The sequence below is a fragment of the Mustela erminea genome, chromosome 11 (genome assembly GCF_009829155.1).
Source record: "Mustela erminea isolate mMusErm1 chromosome 11, mMusErm1.Pri, whole genome shotgun sequence".
Taxonomy (NCBI): Eukaryota; Metazoa; Chordata; class Mammalia; order Carnivora; family Mustelidae; genus Mustela; species Mustela erminea.
The window spans coordinates 75,591,532-75,610,453 of record NC_045624.1 but is presented as its reverse complement, the minus strand read 5'-3'; the positions used below and the strand labels follow the sequence as shown (position 1 = coordinate 75,610,453).

General features: G+C 42.9%; 1 protein-coding gene across 2 annotated transcripts in view; it reads right to left on the bottom strand.

Annotated features, from left to right (window-relative positions):
- The window catches only part of ABCB4 (ATP binding cassette subfamily B member 4), a 64,743-nt gene extending 62,873 nt beyond the window's left edge, over positions 1-1,870 (bottom strand). The window contains exons 1-2 of one of the 2 annotated variants that reach the window (XM_032304514.1): positions 1,706-1,870; positions 1,411-1,496 (exon numbers count right to left, since the gene is read on the bottom strand). In XM_032304514.1, the coding sequence (XP_032160405.1) occupies positions 1,411-1,490 (80 nt within the window). In that variant the 5' untranslated portion in view covers positions 1,491-1,496; positions 1,706-1,870. The remainder of the gene's footprint in view (positions 1-1,410; positions 1,497-1,705) is intronic. The other variant, XM_032304513.1, reaches the window with a different exon arrangement.
- Positions 1,871-18,922: the final 17,052 nt, after the last annotated feature.

The window sequence follows — 18,922 nt, the reverse complement described above, 5'->3', positions numbered from 1 at the left end:
TTGGAATGAATAAGCTTTGATCTGGTTTTTCTTCTTAAATAAAAATTAGTGTCAACATGTACTTTCCTAATCTCACAGTCTTAACTTACTATTAACTTTCTGTATTTCTCTTCTGAATTGTTTTCTTGTGTTTCCAAGACAAGGCTGTGAACTTCATTTCTGAGAACTCCCTTGAGTTCTGGGGATTACTGCATCTTTTGCAGGGACAGCTCCTTTGTGCACTCATCAAATGTTCAGCCAGTGCAGTACATAAATAGCCTTCATAAAAATGCCATCTATTTATAGATTCACAGTCAATCCCAGCCTATATTGCCAGCTGATGAAAACGACATTTTTTTCCCCCTTGGTAGAAATAATACCATCCATCTGTTTTCTAATTCTCTTTGGCAAACTAAATTTTCTATGAATGAATACCATGGTGGTTAGAAGGAACAGAGCAGTATCACTGTAAGAAGAAGTTAACAGGCTAAAATGATTCTTTAAACATCAGGTAGGCATACTTTCAGTTGGCTAATCAGGCCCCTTGCAGCTTGAGGACACACTACACAACCTGATAAATTTGTCCCTCTGGGTGATTACTTGATGACACAGGTCAGTCAGTCCTGGGTGGCCTGGCATGAACTCAGAGACCATAACCGCCTCAGAAACTATTTGAGGCTAAAGGCGAAAATGATTCACGATTCCTCCACTGAAAGAGGAAACAAAGACAACACACCACTGACTGGTCATTTCTGCCCCTACTAAGGCCTGTGAAGTGCCCTTAACGAGGGCCTCGGAGAGCCAGTCAGCCTCAGAGAACCAGCCAGCAAATGAAGGGCTGAGGCTTGCCCTGAACAAACACTGATGTTGGAAGCGCAGGTTACGGAAGACTGAGGCTGTCCACAGTCCCCCTCCCCACCTCACTGCCCGGGAGGGAGAAACGCGAACCTTCGAGGTGCTGAGAGAGGGGTGGGGGAGGGGATAACCCTGGCGGAAGAGGAATTAACAGGGGGAGGAGGGTTTTTGTGGCTGTTGCTGCTGTCGCTCTCTTGCCTCTCGGGTCCTGTTCCAGAAGCGCGACCATCCACAGCCGGTGTCAGATGCTCTAGGGCAAGCGAACTCGGATGATGTTTATGAAAGTTAACTGTCAAGATTTTGAGTTATATAATGCGGGGAACGTTACCCAGCACCGATACTCCTCGAGTCACCCCGCACAAAGTGGGGAAGCGGCACTTCTAAAGGCGGCCTCTTCCTAAGCCTGTTCCAAAAGGAGCCTCCGTGGCACTCCTTGAGGAAAGTCAGAACCTTAGACAAGACCCTTGCAGCGAAGCCCCCGACACAAAGGCATCCACAGATTGCTCCACTTTCCCGAAGCCGAACGGGGCCCTGCGGATGCGCCTGTAAGGAAAGCGGCGGGCGCCGGGGAGGTACCTGCTGGGGCCCAGTTCAAAGTCGCCCTCCGCTCTCCCGGGGCGTGGGACGGTTCCGTTCCTTCCCGCCTCCAGATCCATCTCGACCTGGGGAGAAACCAACAGCCTCAGCTCCCGGCGCCCCCGGCACAGTTCGAGGGCACAACCAGCTTCCCCACAGCCCGCCGCCGAGGCGTGCGAGCCGGCCACACGGTCGCGCGCCGGAGGGGCGCCCGGAGGAGGCCCCGCGGTCCGGGTCTAGCGCGCGGCGGCCCCGGGGTTTCCCGCCGCGGTCCGGAGCGCCGGGCCTGACTCACCTCGGACCTCGCGCTGTCTGTCCGAGCCGCCGGGCGCGCGGGGCGCTGCGGCCGCGGGGCTTGGACTTTGCTCGCGGGAGCCTCGCCCCCGCCCCCTAGGCGCGCCGCGCCCCAGCGACGCCTCCCGCTGCCGCCCGGGCCCGAGCGTCGGCCTCCGGGGCAGCCCCGCCACCCGCCGGGCTCCCTCCGCGGGCGCCCTCGCCGCCGCCCCCCCGGGCGATCCGCCAGCCTGGTGTTCCCGGTGCTCGGGGCTGGGACAGCCGCGCCGGCCGGGCCACCCGAGCCCCCAGAAGTGACTGTCACTCTCTCTCGGGGCTCAGTTTTCTTTTTACACCCGTGCAGGGTGGGGTGCTGTTTCCGGACCCTCAACAATCATAGGGGAGCCGAGGAGGGCGCCCCAGACCTGCCTCCTACTTAACGCGTCCGCAGGTCTGGTGCTGGGGTCCGGAGCCCCACCATCTCCGGGACGACCCAGAATCAACAGATCCTGGGAGAAGAGAAAGGCTGTTCGTGCCCTCTTAGTACTTAGAGACACAGAACTTTAGGGCTGGAAAGGCTGGTAGAGATCACGGAATTAAAACTGCTTTTTTTCTTTTCTTTTTTTTTTTTTTTTTTCTTCTTCTTCTTTTCTTTTCTTTTTTTCTTTTCTTTTTTCAACAAGAATAAATGGAGGCCGGCGAGGCTGAGTCCTGCCTGAGGCTGCATCAGCGGGTGGAGAATCCAGTCTCCAGGGCCCTCCCCTGCCTCCCTACTCTGATCTCAGACTTCTTCCTATATTACATGGTCTCTGCCCCTCGCACCTGCTTGAGTCCCCTGTATGGCCTTCCCGTCCCTTCTGATCAACTTCTGGACACGTCTCTGAAAAGAAAGGGTCTAAAACAGAGAGCAAAACATTATGAAGGCTTTGAAGCCAGTGGGATTCAAACCTAGAGCTTCACATCTTATAAGCTATGTGACCGTGGACACTTTACTCACTTCTCTGGGCCTCAGTCTCCTCATAAACAGCATGAGGATAACAACTCCCGTTCCAGGTTACTGCAAGCAATAAATGAATCAGGAAGGTAAATACCTAGTATTATGCTTAAAACATAGTAAATACTCAACAAATATGCTCTTCCTTCCTCCTGATCAGGTAGCAACATTACCTTCCTTCCATGGTGCCTCATTAGAACGAAAGTCATCCCATGACTTTGTTGGGTTCCCAGAGAACCTTAAAGCAGAGGAAGGTATCACAGGAACTCATGTTTTTGGGTAGACCCCGCTATGAACTTCACCTCTGCCATTTATTAGCTGTCTGGTCTTGGACGGTTTATTTAATCTGGGTAGTTTATTTCATCAATTCAGTGGCTGAATCCATAAGATAGGAGTGTTATTAGGATTAGACACAAAAGTGCCCAGTACATAGGAAGCCCCTAATAAACAAGTATTATGACTAAAAGATCAGAAGAGGCTGATGAGGAAGAAGGAGGAGGCAGTCGCTCTGATGCTCACTCTTATACGGGTCACTCCTCTCCATCCTGCTCTGCCTGTTAATCTGGAGCTTGGCCGCCTGTGTCTGGAAGAGCATTCTAGGGGTTGACTGAAACTACGACATATTCTCGAATTAGGTGACAGAAATGAATTTACTTTAGTAGTTTTTCCTCAGAATAGCTGTTCTTCTTCATCCAGTCTACCATCACCATGAGGATTCTTTTTCTGATCAACCAGAAGGCCTGCTCTTCAGGAGTCTTCTTAACAGGTAGTCATAGCCCCCCCCCCCCCTTTTTTTTAAGATTTTATTTATTTATTTGACAGAGAGAGCGATCACAAGTAGGCAGAGAGGCAGGCAGAAAGAGATGGAGAAGCAGTCTCCCTTCTGAGCAGAGAGCCCGATGCGGGACTCGATCCCAGGACCCTGGGATCATGACCTGAGCCGAAGGCAGAAGCTTTAACCCACTGAGCCTCCAAGGTGCCTGTCATATCCCTTTTTTAAGGCCAGGATTTCATCCCCAGAGGGACGAAAGCCATTGGAATTCTTCAGTTGGAATGAAGGTTGGATGGTAGCTGGAGGACATTATAAAAGTCGGTAGACTATAGGGATGATAGCCTCTTTGGTTTCTACACAAGAAATTTTGGGGGAGTAAAAGGGCAGATACAGGAAGCAGTTTGCAATCTGTTGAACTAAAACCCAAAAATAAGCAAACAAAGGCTCCCAGTTACGAGATGTGCTTGCCTGGCTGTCTGAGTCATCTCACAAAGTGGTCCCTGAAAAAGTGCTTATCATGGGTTTTCTGTGTTTCAGAACGGAAGTGAGAATCTAGGACAAGTGGGTGTTCATGGAGAGAGGAGCCATGCCGACATGACAGTGTTTCTGTGTTTGCCTGCGTTAAGGCCAATTCCAAGGGCTCCTTTAATATTTATTTGATAACAATGAAACAACCCTACTTGCACATCCATGCAGTTACTCACTCATTCAAAGCCCAGATTTAAGCCACTGTGGTAAGCTGGGTTTCTTGATGATATTCAGGCTATAAGAAATCTTAACTTTCTCTTTGGGGTAGGATTTTGAAATACTTCTCCTTTGTTCTCACTTTTAGAGAGTTGTCTTACCACCACTCAGTTATCTTACTTTTTCCATTTGTTCCATTCATTTTGTCTTTCTTCGTTGATCTTAATTTTTACCTTCTTTTGGATTTATTGAATATTTTTATTATTTTGGTTTCCTTTCTCTTAGCTTATTAAGTATATATTCTCTTATCTCTTCAATAGTTAACCCCTTTCTGAAGATTATGATACGTATCTTCAACTATTGCTACCTTCTTCTCTTTTACAACAATGCAAATATCTTAGGACTCTCAAACCTCATTCATCTACCTCTGACTTGAATACCATCGTTGTCATATACTTTGATTTTCTCTATTTATGGCTCTTAATGAGAATGTTACTGCTTTATAGAGTCAATGTTCACTTATATTTATCTTTGTTTTTGTCCCTTTCTTGCTCTTTATTTCTGCCTACATCTCAAAGTCACTATCTTGGGTCATTTTCCTTCTACCTGAAGAACACTCTTGTATTTCCTTTAATTAGTGGTGAGTATTCTCACTTCTTTTTTTCCTGAAAATGTATTTTGCCTTTATGTTGAAAAAGGACTTGGGATTCACCTCACTGGATATCAAGACCTTTGCAATGAAACCACAGCAATTGAGGCAATGTGTTTTGGGCAGGGCTAAACAAAATTAAAGTGGAACAGAATTGAGATCTTATAACTGACAGCCAGAACTCTAATCCAAACAGTGTTCTTAGCCACCGTTTTAACAAGGGCAGGGAAGTGGGAGTGGTGAAGATGTGTCAAATGTACCAGACGGTTAAACACATGCATCCTCCAATCCATTGATCGCACCACCTTTTTACTGTTCCTGACTTCCTTGATGTACTCTCTTCCTTCATAACCCATCTTGTAAACATCTGCAACTCCTTTGTCCTCTCTTTGTATTGCTCTCCCTCGGTAAAACCACGACTCTGACTAATTTAAATGATCCAACTACTGCAAGGCTACACTGTGCTGAAGAACACCACCAAAGAAAAAGCACAAAACCATCCGGATGGTCCCACCATGAAACAAAGTCCATGCCCCTACTTGCCACCAGGTCTGATGGTTGTAGTTTTATATATAGATCCCATCCTCCGAAGAATGATTTTCCTCCTGTTGCATCAACTTTCCCATCCTAGCTGGATTCTTCTTGTTGGTACATAGAATGTTGTTATTTTTTCCATCTTAAAAAAGAAAAAACAAAAAACTCTCTTGACTCTACTTCTCTTGCCAATTACCATCCCATTTCTCTCTTTCTCTCTGCAACTAGATTTCTTTTTTTAAAATATACATTCAATTAATTAACATATGGAGTATTATTTGTTTCAGAGGTAGAGGTCAGTGATTCATCAGTCTTATATAATACCCAGTGCTCATTACATCACGTGCCCTCCTTAATGTCCAGCACCTAATTACCCCATTCCTCCACTCCCTCCTCTAGCAACCCTCAGTTTGTTTCCTATGATTAAGAGTCTCTTATGGTTTATCTCCCTCTCTGTGCAGCTAGACATCTTAAAATTATTATTGCTATCACTGTCTTCATTTCCTGCCCCTGTTTTCCCTTAAACCCACTCTTCTAAGAAGTCTGACTCTTTTGCACCACTAAAATTGCTCTTTTAAAAAACACTGATAAACTCTATATAGCTAAACCCAAAGGTCAATTCTTTGTCTTTATTTCACAAATTTAAACAATTGACAAGTTCATCATTCTCTTTTCCATAACACGTTTTCTTCATTTGGATTCCAGGACACTACACATTTCTTGGATTTTGTAATGCTTTACTGGTCACTCTTTCTCAGTCTACTTTGTCTTCCTCTTTTTTTTTTTTTTTTTCCTCTCTTTTTGAGAGAGCGAAAGAGAAAGAGCACGTGAGCAAGCCAAAGGGAGAGGGAAGAGAGTCTGGGGCAAACTCCCCACTGAGTGCAGAGCACCAGGTGGGGGCGGGGGTGGGGAGGCTTGATCTCACAACCCGGAGATCATGACTTGAGCTGAAACCAACAGCTGGCCATTCAACAGACTGAGCCACTCAGGCGCCCCTGTCTTCCTCCTCCTTCAACTTTTATACTACCACTTGAGAGCTCCAAGACTCCCTCTTTGGACTTCTCTGTCTATTCTCACGCTCTCTGTAATTTCAGCCAGTCTCATGGCTTTAAATACCACCTGTATCCAACAGTTTCTAAATTATTATTTCTAGCCTAGGGGTCTAGCTTGGACTTCCTTTCTGGATTCCTGACTCATATATATGACTATATCTTTGACATCTCTATTGGGATGTCTATTGTGCCTTTATGTTGAAAAATGACTCAGATCTTTTCTCCAAGCTGTCCACTCCAACAGCCTCCTTCTCAGTTGGCAGCTCCAGTCTCCCAGCTGCTCAGCAAAAACCTTGGAGTCGTTTTGCATGTTCATCTGTCTTCCACAATCCATACTCAGTGTGTCAGGAAATCCCATGGGCTCTACCTTCAAAATAGTTCCATAATCTCATCACTTCTCTTTCTCAAGTTCTGCCACCATGGTACAGTAATTCACCTGAATTACTACAATGGTTTCTTCTTTCTTTCTTTCTTTCTTTCTTTCTTTCTTTCTTTCTTTCTTTCTTTCACGATTTTATTCATTCATTTGAGACAGAGAGAGACAAAGAGGGAGAGGATGCACACAAGTTGGGGGGAGGGCAGAGGGAGAGGAAAAAGCAGACTCCCCACTCAGCAGGGAGCTTCATGCAGGGCTCTATCCCAGGATCCCAAGATCATGACCAGAGCCAAAGACAGCTGCCTAACTGACTGTACTGCCCAGGAGCCACTATACAATAGCTCCTTAACAATCTCTCTGCTGCTGTTGTTGCCCCCTTTTCTGCGTTTGTCCGTTCTCAAAGCAACAGCTCCAGTGATTCTTTTGAAATAAGTCAGATCATTTGCTCTTCTTCTCCCAATTCGCCAGTGGCCTCCAATGCACTCAGAGCCATGCCTGCGAAGGCTCAACCTCTCTGTGGTCTCTCTGACCTCGGTTTCTGTTCCTCTCCCCACCTCCCTCCACCCGAGCCACACTGGCTTCTTCCATGTTCCTCAAACAAGAGAGGCAGAGTTCCACCAACTGAGGAGCTAGGTATTTCCTCTGCCCCAATTTTCTTCCCCCAAATATTCACATGACTAAAACCCTCACCTTCTCCAAGTCTCTTCCCAATCACCACCTTTTCAGTGAGCCCAAACGTGGATGTCCCCTTTAAAAACTGCATTCCATATCTTTGGGACCCTCAGTTCCCATCACTCTATTTTGATTCAGAGATTCAAATCAACATTTATCACTTCTAGTATACTATGCAACTCACAGATTTATTAACCTTGTTATTTATTGTCACCTCAGTAGTATGTAAGACGCATGCCCCTAAAGATGATTCACTGAGCTAGCCAACATTTGCTGCCCACACTTAAAACGTGCCAGACTTTGTGCTGGGGTTTGAGGATATAAAGAAAACAGGGCATGGTTTCTACCCTTCCGTGGACTGAGAATAAACCAGTGCATAAATCATGCAGAAATATACAGTGCCTTATAGAGAACAGAGCCTATCACACATATATATTATCTCATTCGATTATCAAAACAAGAATCATGTTTAAGGTCAACAAGGGAGAAGCTATTCTTGATTTAAACATTAGAAATTGGGATTGCTGAAGAGTAGGTGAATTTCCACGTGGCTCAGACACAGTGGCATTACGATTCCCACTCTGGCCATGTGACTCCAGCTGCCCTGTTCAGTATCCCTGGGGAAGATGACTGTCAGTCAGAGGCTATGCCTACCTATAGTTCTAGTCTCCACAGGACTAGAAGGCTCATTAAATGTGTATTAGGGGCCCCTGGGTGGCTCAGTGTGTTAAAGCCTCTGCCTTCAGCTCAGGTCATGATCCTAGGGTCCTGGGATTGAGCTCCGCATCGGGCTCTCTGCTTGGCAGGGGCCCTGCTTCCTCCTCTCTCTCTCCCTGTCTCTCTGCCTACTTGTGATCTCTGTCTGTCAAATAAATAAAAATCTTTTAAAAAATGTGTATTGAATAGGTCAATATTTTAAGCTATAGCATAAAAAATTATAAAAAAAAGAGTTTCCTCTAAGAGACAAAATGAAGAACAAATGCCATCTACTAACATGTTAAAATATATATGTAATATGATAATACATAATATTTATATAATACAATAACATAATATTTTTATTTTATATTTAAATACAAATTAATGTACAGCAGTTTTCTCTGAAGAGACTATGATGGACTCAGCTCCTTCTCCAGTTGACCTTGAGCTTGACCATAATATGCTTTTTGGTCTTTCCCTCACTATACTGTATTTGTGGTGAAAAACCCTGACCTTTCATCTCTGAAGATGGTTAGATACTATCTTCAACTACTGTATTTTCACGTGGTCACACTTAACAGCACTTTTCCCAAGCTGTCTACTACCAGGCCTTTCCAACCTCTGCTAACTTTTCCATCTTCTCAGAGTTCATAGACTGATTGCCCCTGCCTTTACTTTCTCCAAACTATGCTACATCTAGCACTTCTCTCCAAAATTCTTTTTTCAAAACCTTTTCATTGCTTGAAAAACAAAACATAAATCCCTCTCCATTTCTGACCTAGCTTTCTCCTTAAAAAATTTTGCTTTTGTTCTCAGTCTTCTTTTGTTCATTGTAAAATTCTCCTGACTTATTTGACTCACATTGGAAGGTATTCATAGGATGAAGAAGATGGGATTGGTTCCAATTCAGCTCTTTCTTTCCCAGTGAATTCTTCTTTACACCCTCTCAAACCAGGGAGGACTTACAGAAGTACCATGATGGACCTTCAAGAAGCAGTTGGGAAGAGTTTGCTATGAATCACAGTGTCATATCATTTCTGTCAGCATAGAGTAACGGCACATATTGAGAGTTCCAAGGTCACATTGCCTAATGGAATTCTTGTGCTCTGTGAGGGTTAAGGGAATGATTAGGTGGACAGGAATGGCTGCAGGGTGTCAAGGTTAGAGACGAAATGAATAAGCATGAAAGAGGGTTACTATGCTTTAGGTCATTTATGTTGACTTACTCCTAAGGTTATTACAAAACTGTACCTTTTCAAAAGAATGCACTTCACTTTGCTATAGATTCAGATATTTGCTGATATTGAAGTGTCCATAAATAGTATAATGAAAAGGAACAGTAACATCAAGTTTGCATTTGATATTAGTTTTCACTTACTCACTACACTCTTTCCTAGCCTTAAAATGGTGGCATCCTAAGGCTTCCTCAACCATTGAAAGGGTATTGTAAAATGTTCAGAAATCCTATCGAAGCCAAATGAACTTGCCGTCATGTGTAAATCAATTTTGGAACTCAACGAATAATATCAGATGGAATCTAAATTGTATTCATTCACTCCTTTGCTCTGGTTTTTAAAAACTTCTTATTTTGAGATACTTAGAGGCCATATGCAATTGTAAGAATAACACAGAGAGATCTCCTCTACCTTTCCAGTAGTAATACATTGTATTTTGGTGTCCAAATTCACAAGGAATATTGGTGTGCAGCTTTCCTTTCTCCCTCCTTCCCTTCCTTCCATCTGTCTGTCTTTGGTTTTAGTATCAAGGCAATACTAGCTTCATAACATGAATTGGGAAGCATTCCCTCCACTTCTACTTTCTGGGAGAGATTGTGGGTTACGTTTTTTAAACTCCCATTTTGTGTGGTTCTGAGTATCATATCGCACATATGAATAACTTACCACAGTCTACCACTGTTGCTGCATTTTATTTGCCCAAGTGAAATGTAGAAATGTCATTTCCATTACAGTCATTTACTCTTTCCTATTGATAACCTGATGGTCTTATATATTTCCTCTACCTACATTTAAAACAATACCAGGCTGTGTGATAATTTTTTAGTCCATTTCTTTCTTCAACCAGCAAAAACATTTAGAAAACACAATAGGAGACAGACAGGGTATTATATTAGCAATATTCTTGCTTACCACATTCTTTCTTCCCAATATTTCAAGCTCCCTTTTATCATTTATCTTCTATTTAGAGGACTTCTTTTAGCTCTTCTTTTAGGGTAGTTGGGGTAGGTGAGCTATTTCCTTAGGTTTCCTTCAATTAAAATGTCTTCATTTTCCTTCACTCCTAAAGGATAATTTCACTGAATATGGGATTCTGGGTTGAGGGTGCTTTTCTTTCAGCATTTGAAAAATAATTTCTTATGAGAGATCCAGTATGATTCAGATCATTTTTCCCTAAAATGATGTGTCATTTTTCCCTTGCTGTTCACAATATTTTTCTTTATATTTAGTTTTCTTTTTTGTCTTTCTTTTTAAAGCAGCTTAAGTTCACAGCAAAATGGAATAGAAGGTACAATAATTTACCATGTTCAGTTTGAGATCTTCCCAGTTTATGGTCTATTGAGTGTGACTCAACTGAAACATTGACATTGGAGGTATGATATTAGGAAATTCTAGATTTTTCTTAAGCCTTCTGCTTTCCTTGATTTTTAGACATTGTTTCAGCAGAAAGGGGGTATCATTCCTTCCTCATTCCTGTAAATGGGGAGAGAAGTCCAGGCTCTCTGCTTGGGCTCCATTCACACATGAGGTGGGAGGGGGGTTCCTTGTGGCTGGGCACTGGTCGAGTCCTGGCTTCCTACTAGGCCTCCTCTGCTAACTTCCTGGCTGGGGGGAGAAGAAGTACATTGTTAGAGTTCTCTAGATGGTCATGTCGGCACCATGGAGGGTGAGTGGGGGTGTACGGATAAGGGTGGGAGTGAGGAGAATGGCGAGGTGGCCTTGGGACCAGTTTGCGGTGGTAAAAGTCCTAACCCTTCCTGGACCCCTTCTGACACCACCCAGGAGGGAAAGGGAAGAGAGTGCTTCACTTCTATCAGGTGAGGATGAAAAGTCAGCTTCCTATTTAGTCTTCCCTGACATGGCTGGAGGCAGAGAGTGAGGTTGGGGTGCTTTCTTATAGCCTAGCAAGTATGGAAGCTGAGGCTTGAGACTTAGCTTTTTTAGGTGTGGCTCTGAGTGATATCACAAGTTTTTTTCCTATGCTGTTTGGCTAGAGTACAGTAGCTACTGTCTAAACATTTTCTGTCTTACTAGGTTGCCCCTTTCCTGGTCCTTTGGCTGAAGAGAACAGGCTTTTGCTGGGGCTCCTTTTTGTCTGTGTACACTGGCATTTCACATTCTTCTGCTCCAAGCCGGGGACCTATGGGGCAAGAATGAAACAAAGCGGAAAAAAAAAAAAAAAGGAAAGTGGGAAATTCACTACCATGTCATTCTTTGGTCTCAAATGTCCTTATCTGGTTTGCCTTTTTCAGAGTCTTCTTATGTTTGTTTTACATACAAAGTTCAGTGTTCCTAGTTGGACTCAGCAGGAGGAATAGGAAAAAATACATCTTATCCATCTTCCTTGAACATGCTGTCTGGTTTTCTAAATCTGTTTTCCTTTAATAAAATGCACAGGCAAAGAAAGAAAATCCTAAAATCAAATTAGCCAGTATTTGCACATCGACAGAGGAAGGGATGTGAAATAGTCACTAAAAAGATTTCTCGAACATATCTGCTCATGTCCTCCCTCTACCCTCATAGTAACATCCAGTCCACTATGTCACTTACAAAAAAAAAAATTCTACATAAGACATGAGAGTAGGTGGACACTATCTCAGTCTGGCCTCAAGGTTATGCCACAATAAAATAGGGAGTCAAATGCCAATAATTATGGATGCTGACATAGTGGAATAATGAGGCAATGTTAAAGAAACCAGGGTACGAGCTCTTCATTCATACCGCCTTATGCTATGTTTTGCGTTATGTTAGACTGCATTCGTTATGCTTATTTTTACATTTTTTCCTTCCTGTAAGCTTCCTAGACTGTGTGCTTCTCCAGGAAAGGAGATAATCCAAAAATAGTAGCTGGCACATTGCAAGTACCTGATAAATCCTACTCCTTCTTGTCCACCACTTTTTCTACCCTTTGCTAGTTCAGGATCAAGGCAGAAAGCTCAGAGGAAAACTGCATCTGCAATTAATCTACTATTAAAGTCTTGAAGAAGACCTCTAGATCAATAGCCAGGTACCATCAATCAGTACCTCAAACTAGATTGTGCAGGAAGTGCTGGCCCCCTCCCAGCGCACACCTATTTAGAAGATCCTGACACAGTAGATACCATGGATTTAAATGGAAGGGGCTGTCAGGGCACCTGGGTGGCTCAGTAGGTTAAGGGTCTGCCTTTGGCTCCGGTCATTATCCCAGGGTCCTGAGATCAACCCTTGAGTCCTGGGATCAAGTCTTAGGGTCCAGCCAGCCCCTCACTCCCTCCTTGGGTAAGACCCATAGGGCTCCCCCCTATGTCCCCACCCCTTCCCCCTCACTCTCTCAAATAAATAAATAAAATCTTTGGGGGGGGGGAAGGGAAGGGTTGCAGAACCCTGTCTTTCACTTCTTTCTTTTAGAGCTTTGACCAATTTTGTAAATATGTGTTCATTTATTCAATACATATTTATGGAGGGAGAGAGGGATAGAGTTAGAAGTATCCCCCTAGAGCCAAGTTTTCCAAACTGTGAACTGAGGATTGCCAGCAAGTACTAAGTAGGTAACAAAGGTCCCCTAGATAACAAGTTTCTATTGGTCAGATGAGTTTGAGAAATGCTGCTTACCACACCCCCCTCTCAGAGGGTCACAAGGCACAGGGAAGACCGAGAATTTCAGTAGTAAACAAATCATTCAGCTTTGTTTACCTGTGTTTCCTCCCCCACCGCCTCCCCCAATACTCAATGAAAACATAATATCCATGCTCTCTTTAGCCATATATGTAAAGCTACTTCTAAGAAAACTATTCTCAGAGTTCCAAGAGCAGGGGCGCCACATAAGAACAGCTGGGGGTGAAGAGCTGAGCTCTGGAAGAAAGAAGGTGTGATCTTCATTTAGCTGAGCTGAGGCGCAGGTAAGGATGCAGTGGGGTTCAGAAGAGGTTTTATACACTATGAGATTTTACACGCTAAAAATGAAGGAGGAATTTAGACTTACAGAGGTTATCGAGATGGTTTTAAGAAAGCAATCGTTATACTGGTCAAGAATGGTAGGTCCTTTTTGCAATAATACATACTGTCCTTAATCGGTCCAAGTCTCAGCAGGAGAAGAATGGTATGCTCAAATTAGGACATTCAAGGAAGATTTAATTAAGGAACCAGTAACAAAGATGTGGGCAGAATATAGGGTGTAGGGGATATTTCATAACGGATAGGGGAGACATTGGGGCCACAAAAATGGGGAAACCAGTGCTTTCCCTAGGTTGGCATGATAGGGAAAATAGCAGTTGCCAGAACCCACAATAAGTGTTAGACAAGGAAAACTGCTTTGAGAAAGGCAGTTGGCCCCTCCAGCTGCTCCCAGGCTCCCCTTCAGCTAAACCCACAGAAGTGGATCTCCCAGCGCAGAGAGCAGTGTGGAGAGAAGGTGGAGAGTAAACAGGGAAGAGCAAAGGGAAGATATTTGGCACATGTCTTAAGGTGGAAGTCTCTGGAAACTGGATTAAGATATTTGAACTGTGCCATTTCCTGACTATGACTATCATGGTTCATGCAACACCTCTAAAGTAGTCATCGACTGTGTCAAGACATGGCATTAAGCCCAGCGAAGACATAAAGACAAGAAGATAGAGACCCAGCCCTCAGGTATGCAAAAATAACCAAAAACAGAGTGAAGAAGCTGCAAGTGATTAAAATACAGAGTGAAATCTAAAATAAAGAGATGTACAAAATATATGGGAGTTTTGGTGCAGAGAATTTGCATAGCTCACTTATGACATTGGCCTTGATATGTAATGCTAATAGATGAAATTGTTGTCTAAAGTAACTCTTCTGGTGGAAATGCAAATTTTGAGAGTTTAAAGGTATTTGAAATTTAATTTCATCTGTTAATAGCCAATAATAACCCATAACAGAAAATTTAGCTATTCAAAAACTTGTTTTCAGAATTAAAGTATATGCAAAAGATTTTCATGTATGCTAAGTGCTGTGAAACACCGCATCATCCAACATTCTTAACCATCCTTTTAAGTATTTGTTCTCATAGAGGAAACCCTCAAGTAGTTTCTCCCTTTAACCCGATAACTTCCCTCCAGGTTTTGTCTGTATGTTCCAGACTTGGAATATGTCAGATCCCAAAGACTTTTATACCATTTTTTAGTTTATGGAGGTAGATTATTATAGCCATGCACTTTTACAAATGATTCAGACAGTCTGAGCCCTAACTTGGCTGGAGCTGGCACTTTCCCAAAGTGATGTAGAAAAACCACCGATAAATCCCAGGTGAGTCATCTATTTAAACTCTAAAGGGTGGGAGTCGTGGGGTCAATGCCCACACTGATAGACATGTTTTGCCTAAGAGAATTGAAGAAGGACAATGAACTTTTTTGGAAATGAAAGAATTTGTCACTTTCCAATTCTGGTTGAATAGGGAAGCCTCAGCTGAAAACTGGTTTGATTATAGAAATAAACTACTAGAGTCCTGACCTTGATAATACTGTTTTAGCTTTCTCTTTTGACTAAAAAGAGTCCTTTTGACTCTTTTGACTCCTTCCCTTACCATGACCTTTTCCCTCCTCCTCAGAAAGAATAGTGTGATTTCCTGCCTAATATGCTAGGAGTTGTGCCTCCTTGATGCTGGGGAATGAAATGCTATGGACAGAGCTTCTCTCTTGCACATTGGCCACGTGCTTGGGAGATGTGGGGTAGGGTTTTTGTGTTTTTTAAAAAAATTTTTAAAAAGATTTTACCAATTTATTTAACAGAGATCACAAGTAGGCAGAGAGGCAGGCAGAGAGAGAGAAAGGGAAGCAGGCTCCCTGCTGACCAGAGAACCCAATGTGGGGCTCAATTCCAAGACCCTGGGATCCTGACCTGAGCTGAAGGCAGAGGCATTAACCCACTGAGTCACCCAGGTGCCCCTGGGGTAGGTTTTTAAAGTGTGTTCTTTTCCTCCCTCACTTATGGAAGTTGTAAGGTATATATTTTCACCTTTATAATGGAAGTCAAAAGGTTAAGATGTGGTTCATTTTATGATAGCTCACTGCACCTGTGTCAGAATGTGGACCCTCTAAAATAAGGCGTATCTCAATACTCTCACTATTTCAAATAGACCACAGCAAGAATACAAATCCATCTATCTCAGCACCTTTTGGGGCTGGTTCCTACCTTACTTCCCAGACTCATCCCACCACAGGGATCCTCCCAACACACAACACAGGAAATTGACCACCCGAACTCACTTCTCATTCCAGGCTTCTGGGCTGTTCTCCACTGTTCTCTGTGTCCACACCCTCTCCCTACTGTCCACCTGACAGGTACCTACTGGATTCTCCAGGAAGTTTTCTAACACTCAAACCACTCCCAAGAGAAGTGATCGCTCTCTACTTGATTTTCCAAGAAGTCTTGCCTCGTGGCACCAATACAGATGACCAATCTAATTTCTTGTCTCCTACACTGTGTGCGCCCAACATCCAGTCCATAAGGCACTTGAGGTAATTGTCAAAAGAATAAATACAAAACACAACTTCCTTTTCACACAAGAGAACTGGTAGCCTTGAAGGGCAAGAAAAATATGAAGTAAAGGCAGCCAACATCATTTTTCTGTTTACTGAGAAATTTCTAGATATTAGGTATTGTCCTAAATCCTTTATTGTAATAGTTTATGCCCAAATAATCCAACAAGGAGCTCTTGAAATACCTTAATTGCCAATGAGGAAATAAAGTCTTAGAAAAAAGGAAGTAACTTGCCTAAGAACCATACAAACCGACAGCTAAAAGAGAAGCCCAGGTTTTTCTGACTGGAGAGACTAGGAGCTTCTCCATACACTAGACAACGATCAATAAGAGAGAAAACATTTCTGTGTAGCTGCCCAGTGGAGAAGCGAAAATATTAGTTTTCAGCTCCAAGGTCACTTTTCCTTATGACCCAAACTGGCTCTTTTGAAAGAGTCCAGGTAAAAATATTTCATCATGTACCTTTGCCTTTTGCACATATCTGGAAACATTCCTGCTTTTCTCTTTGCTATTCTGATTTCTTCAGGCTCCAAGGGCAGAGGTCTTTAACCTTGGTGTTAGCCATTCCAACTGGAACAAAGGACTACAAGTGCAGAAGGTGTTCCCTGAAAATCTTTTGTTTAATCTTTTTAAAGAGCAACACTTTTTTTTTTTTTTTTGCATTTAACCTATACTTTTATTGAGGACTTTCAATGGGCCAAGTATTGCTCTAGGTGTTGGTGCCCATGGGTGAATGAGGTGCCCACCAAGACACTGCAGCCTAGAGGGATGCTTTTGAAGATCAAGAGAGTTAAGGTAAGTGAAAATCCTTCATAGGCTCTGGAAGAGTTATTACTTATTAGCTATCAATTAGCTTAAAACAATGTTTTTTGGATTTTTTTGCTTTTTGTTTTTTTTTAATTAGGCTCCACACCCAGGGTGGAGCCCAGTGCAGGGCTTGAGCTCACAACCCTGAGATCAGGACCTGAGCTGAGATCAAAAGTCAGATGCTTAATTGACCGAGCCACCCAAGTGAACCAAAACAATGGTTTTTACCACCCCTTACCGTCTCATGATGGTGCAGTCAGATGCTAGCTGGGTCTGCATCTGAAGACTTAACGAGGCTGGATGTCTGAGATCCCCACTCACATCTGGCCCTCGATGTGGGCTAGAGGCTCTGCTGAGTCAAGTCTTGTGGCCTCCCCATGTGCATTAGATTTCTCCTTACAGCATGCTGCTGGGGTCTGAGGTGGGGGATGTCAACATAGCTTAGGATCTGTGGTTTTTTTTTAAATTTTAAAAAAGATTTTACCGATTTATTTAACAGAGAACACAAGTAGCCATCTCCACTTTGTCAGGGAGGGCTCCCAGAGGAAAGCAGGCAACTGTGCTTACTCCTAGTCCCCCTGGGTGCCTCATGCTGCTCTCTGCCTTGGCCAGCCAGCTCCAACCACAATGTCCTTCTTTGTGTACTTCAAACTCTCTCTGAGCAGGCTATTACCTTCACCTTAAATCTCTCCCTTCTTCCCTATGGCCTGTCTCCCCACTCCTACTTCCTAGGTAACTCCTCCTTTTTCAGATTTCAGCCCAAATTACTCTCATTTCAAGAGCCACAAACCCTTAAATTTAACTGGTTCTCCTATTTCTTCTTTCTTAACTTTGTGTTGTGAAGTAATTATAGACTCAAAGGAAGTTGAAAAGACTGTAGAGGGCTGCTGACTCTTCATCCAGCTTCCCCAAATGACGGCATATAGTCACTGTAGGACAAAATCAAACCCAGGGCATTGACATTGGTACAATACTGATACCAGACCACTCCAATATCTTAAGAACACTTTTTTTTTCTTTTACAAAATTACGGATAGAATTCCCATAAGTCTTTATTTATTTATTTATTTATTTTCGGTAGAATTGGAAAGGCTAGATTATAGATTTTATGGTAATGATGTTCTCTCCTCCCTATTTTTTATATAAAATTCTATGGCCTTAGATAAAAATTCTCTTACTATATACTAACAGAAGACCTTAAGATGTTAATCTGTGATAAAACAAAACTAAACCAGAGGAAGATACACACTAAATAAAAAACTTGGCAAAAGAAAGACATTCATTGAACCTCTACTAGATACCAAGGATTTTGCCAAACCCAAGAATCAAGTGATGCAAAGACACAGTCCTTTTCTCAAAGGATTTACAAACTGGGAGCAGGCATCTGAAACAGAGATGTGAGTGAGGAAAATGAACCACAAAGGCCTCTTATCACTGAGACCTGGGAACAAGTAGCTACTTTGTGTGTGAAGGAATAGACCGAAATACATTTTGGCCTAAATTCAGAACTTGATTCTGGTAAAGCAAACAGAAGGGCTGTCATTGTTTAGAGGTGGACACAGGTGTATAATCCTACAATTAGAAGGGAACTAGGAAAGTAAGAGTGGAACTCAAGCAAAGAATACACATTAGGACCCATCTGTGCTTAGTTAGTACCCTGAGGACCGCACTTCTGAGCACCTTCTGGTCTGATGTCACTTCTAAACCAGAAGAATAAATCGTCTTCCTTCTAAAAGAGTTCCTCATCTCCATCAATGTCACAACATTTTTTAAGCCAATTTTTATCACACTTCTACCTTTCTCATATACACTACGGATGTTTCTCTGTTCTCACCAGCCCAATTCAGAGCCTCGTTACCCTCACTGTTTTGTTTTTTAAATAAAAATATATGTTTAGCTTCTCTGATTTGAGGCCTGCATCAGTTTCCTGAGGCTACTGTAACCAATCACCACAAATCTGGTGATACAACATTAGAGAAAACACTATGGGGAGGGTCATCAAAAAGTTAAAAATAGAACTGCCATATGGTTCAGCAATCCCACTTCTGGGTATGTATCTGAAGAAAATGAGATCAGCATTCCTGTGTTGACTGCAGAATTAGTCACAATGGTCAAGACACAGAACCCCATGTGTCCACCAATAGATGAATGGATGAAAATATGTCATGTATATAAATATATATAATGGAATAGTATTCAGCTATAAAACAGAAGGTAATCTTGCCATTTGTGACAAGATGGATGAACTGGAGGACACTATGCAAAGTGGAATAAGCCAGACAGAGAAA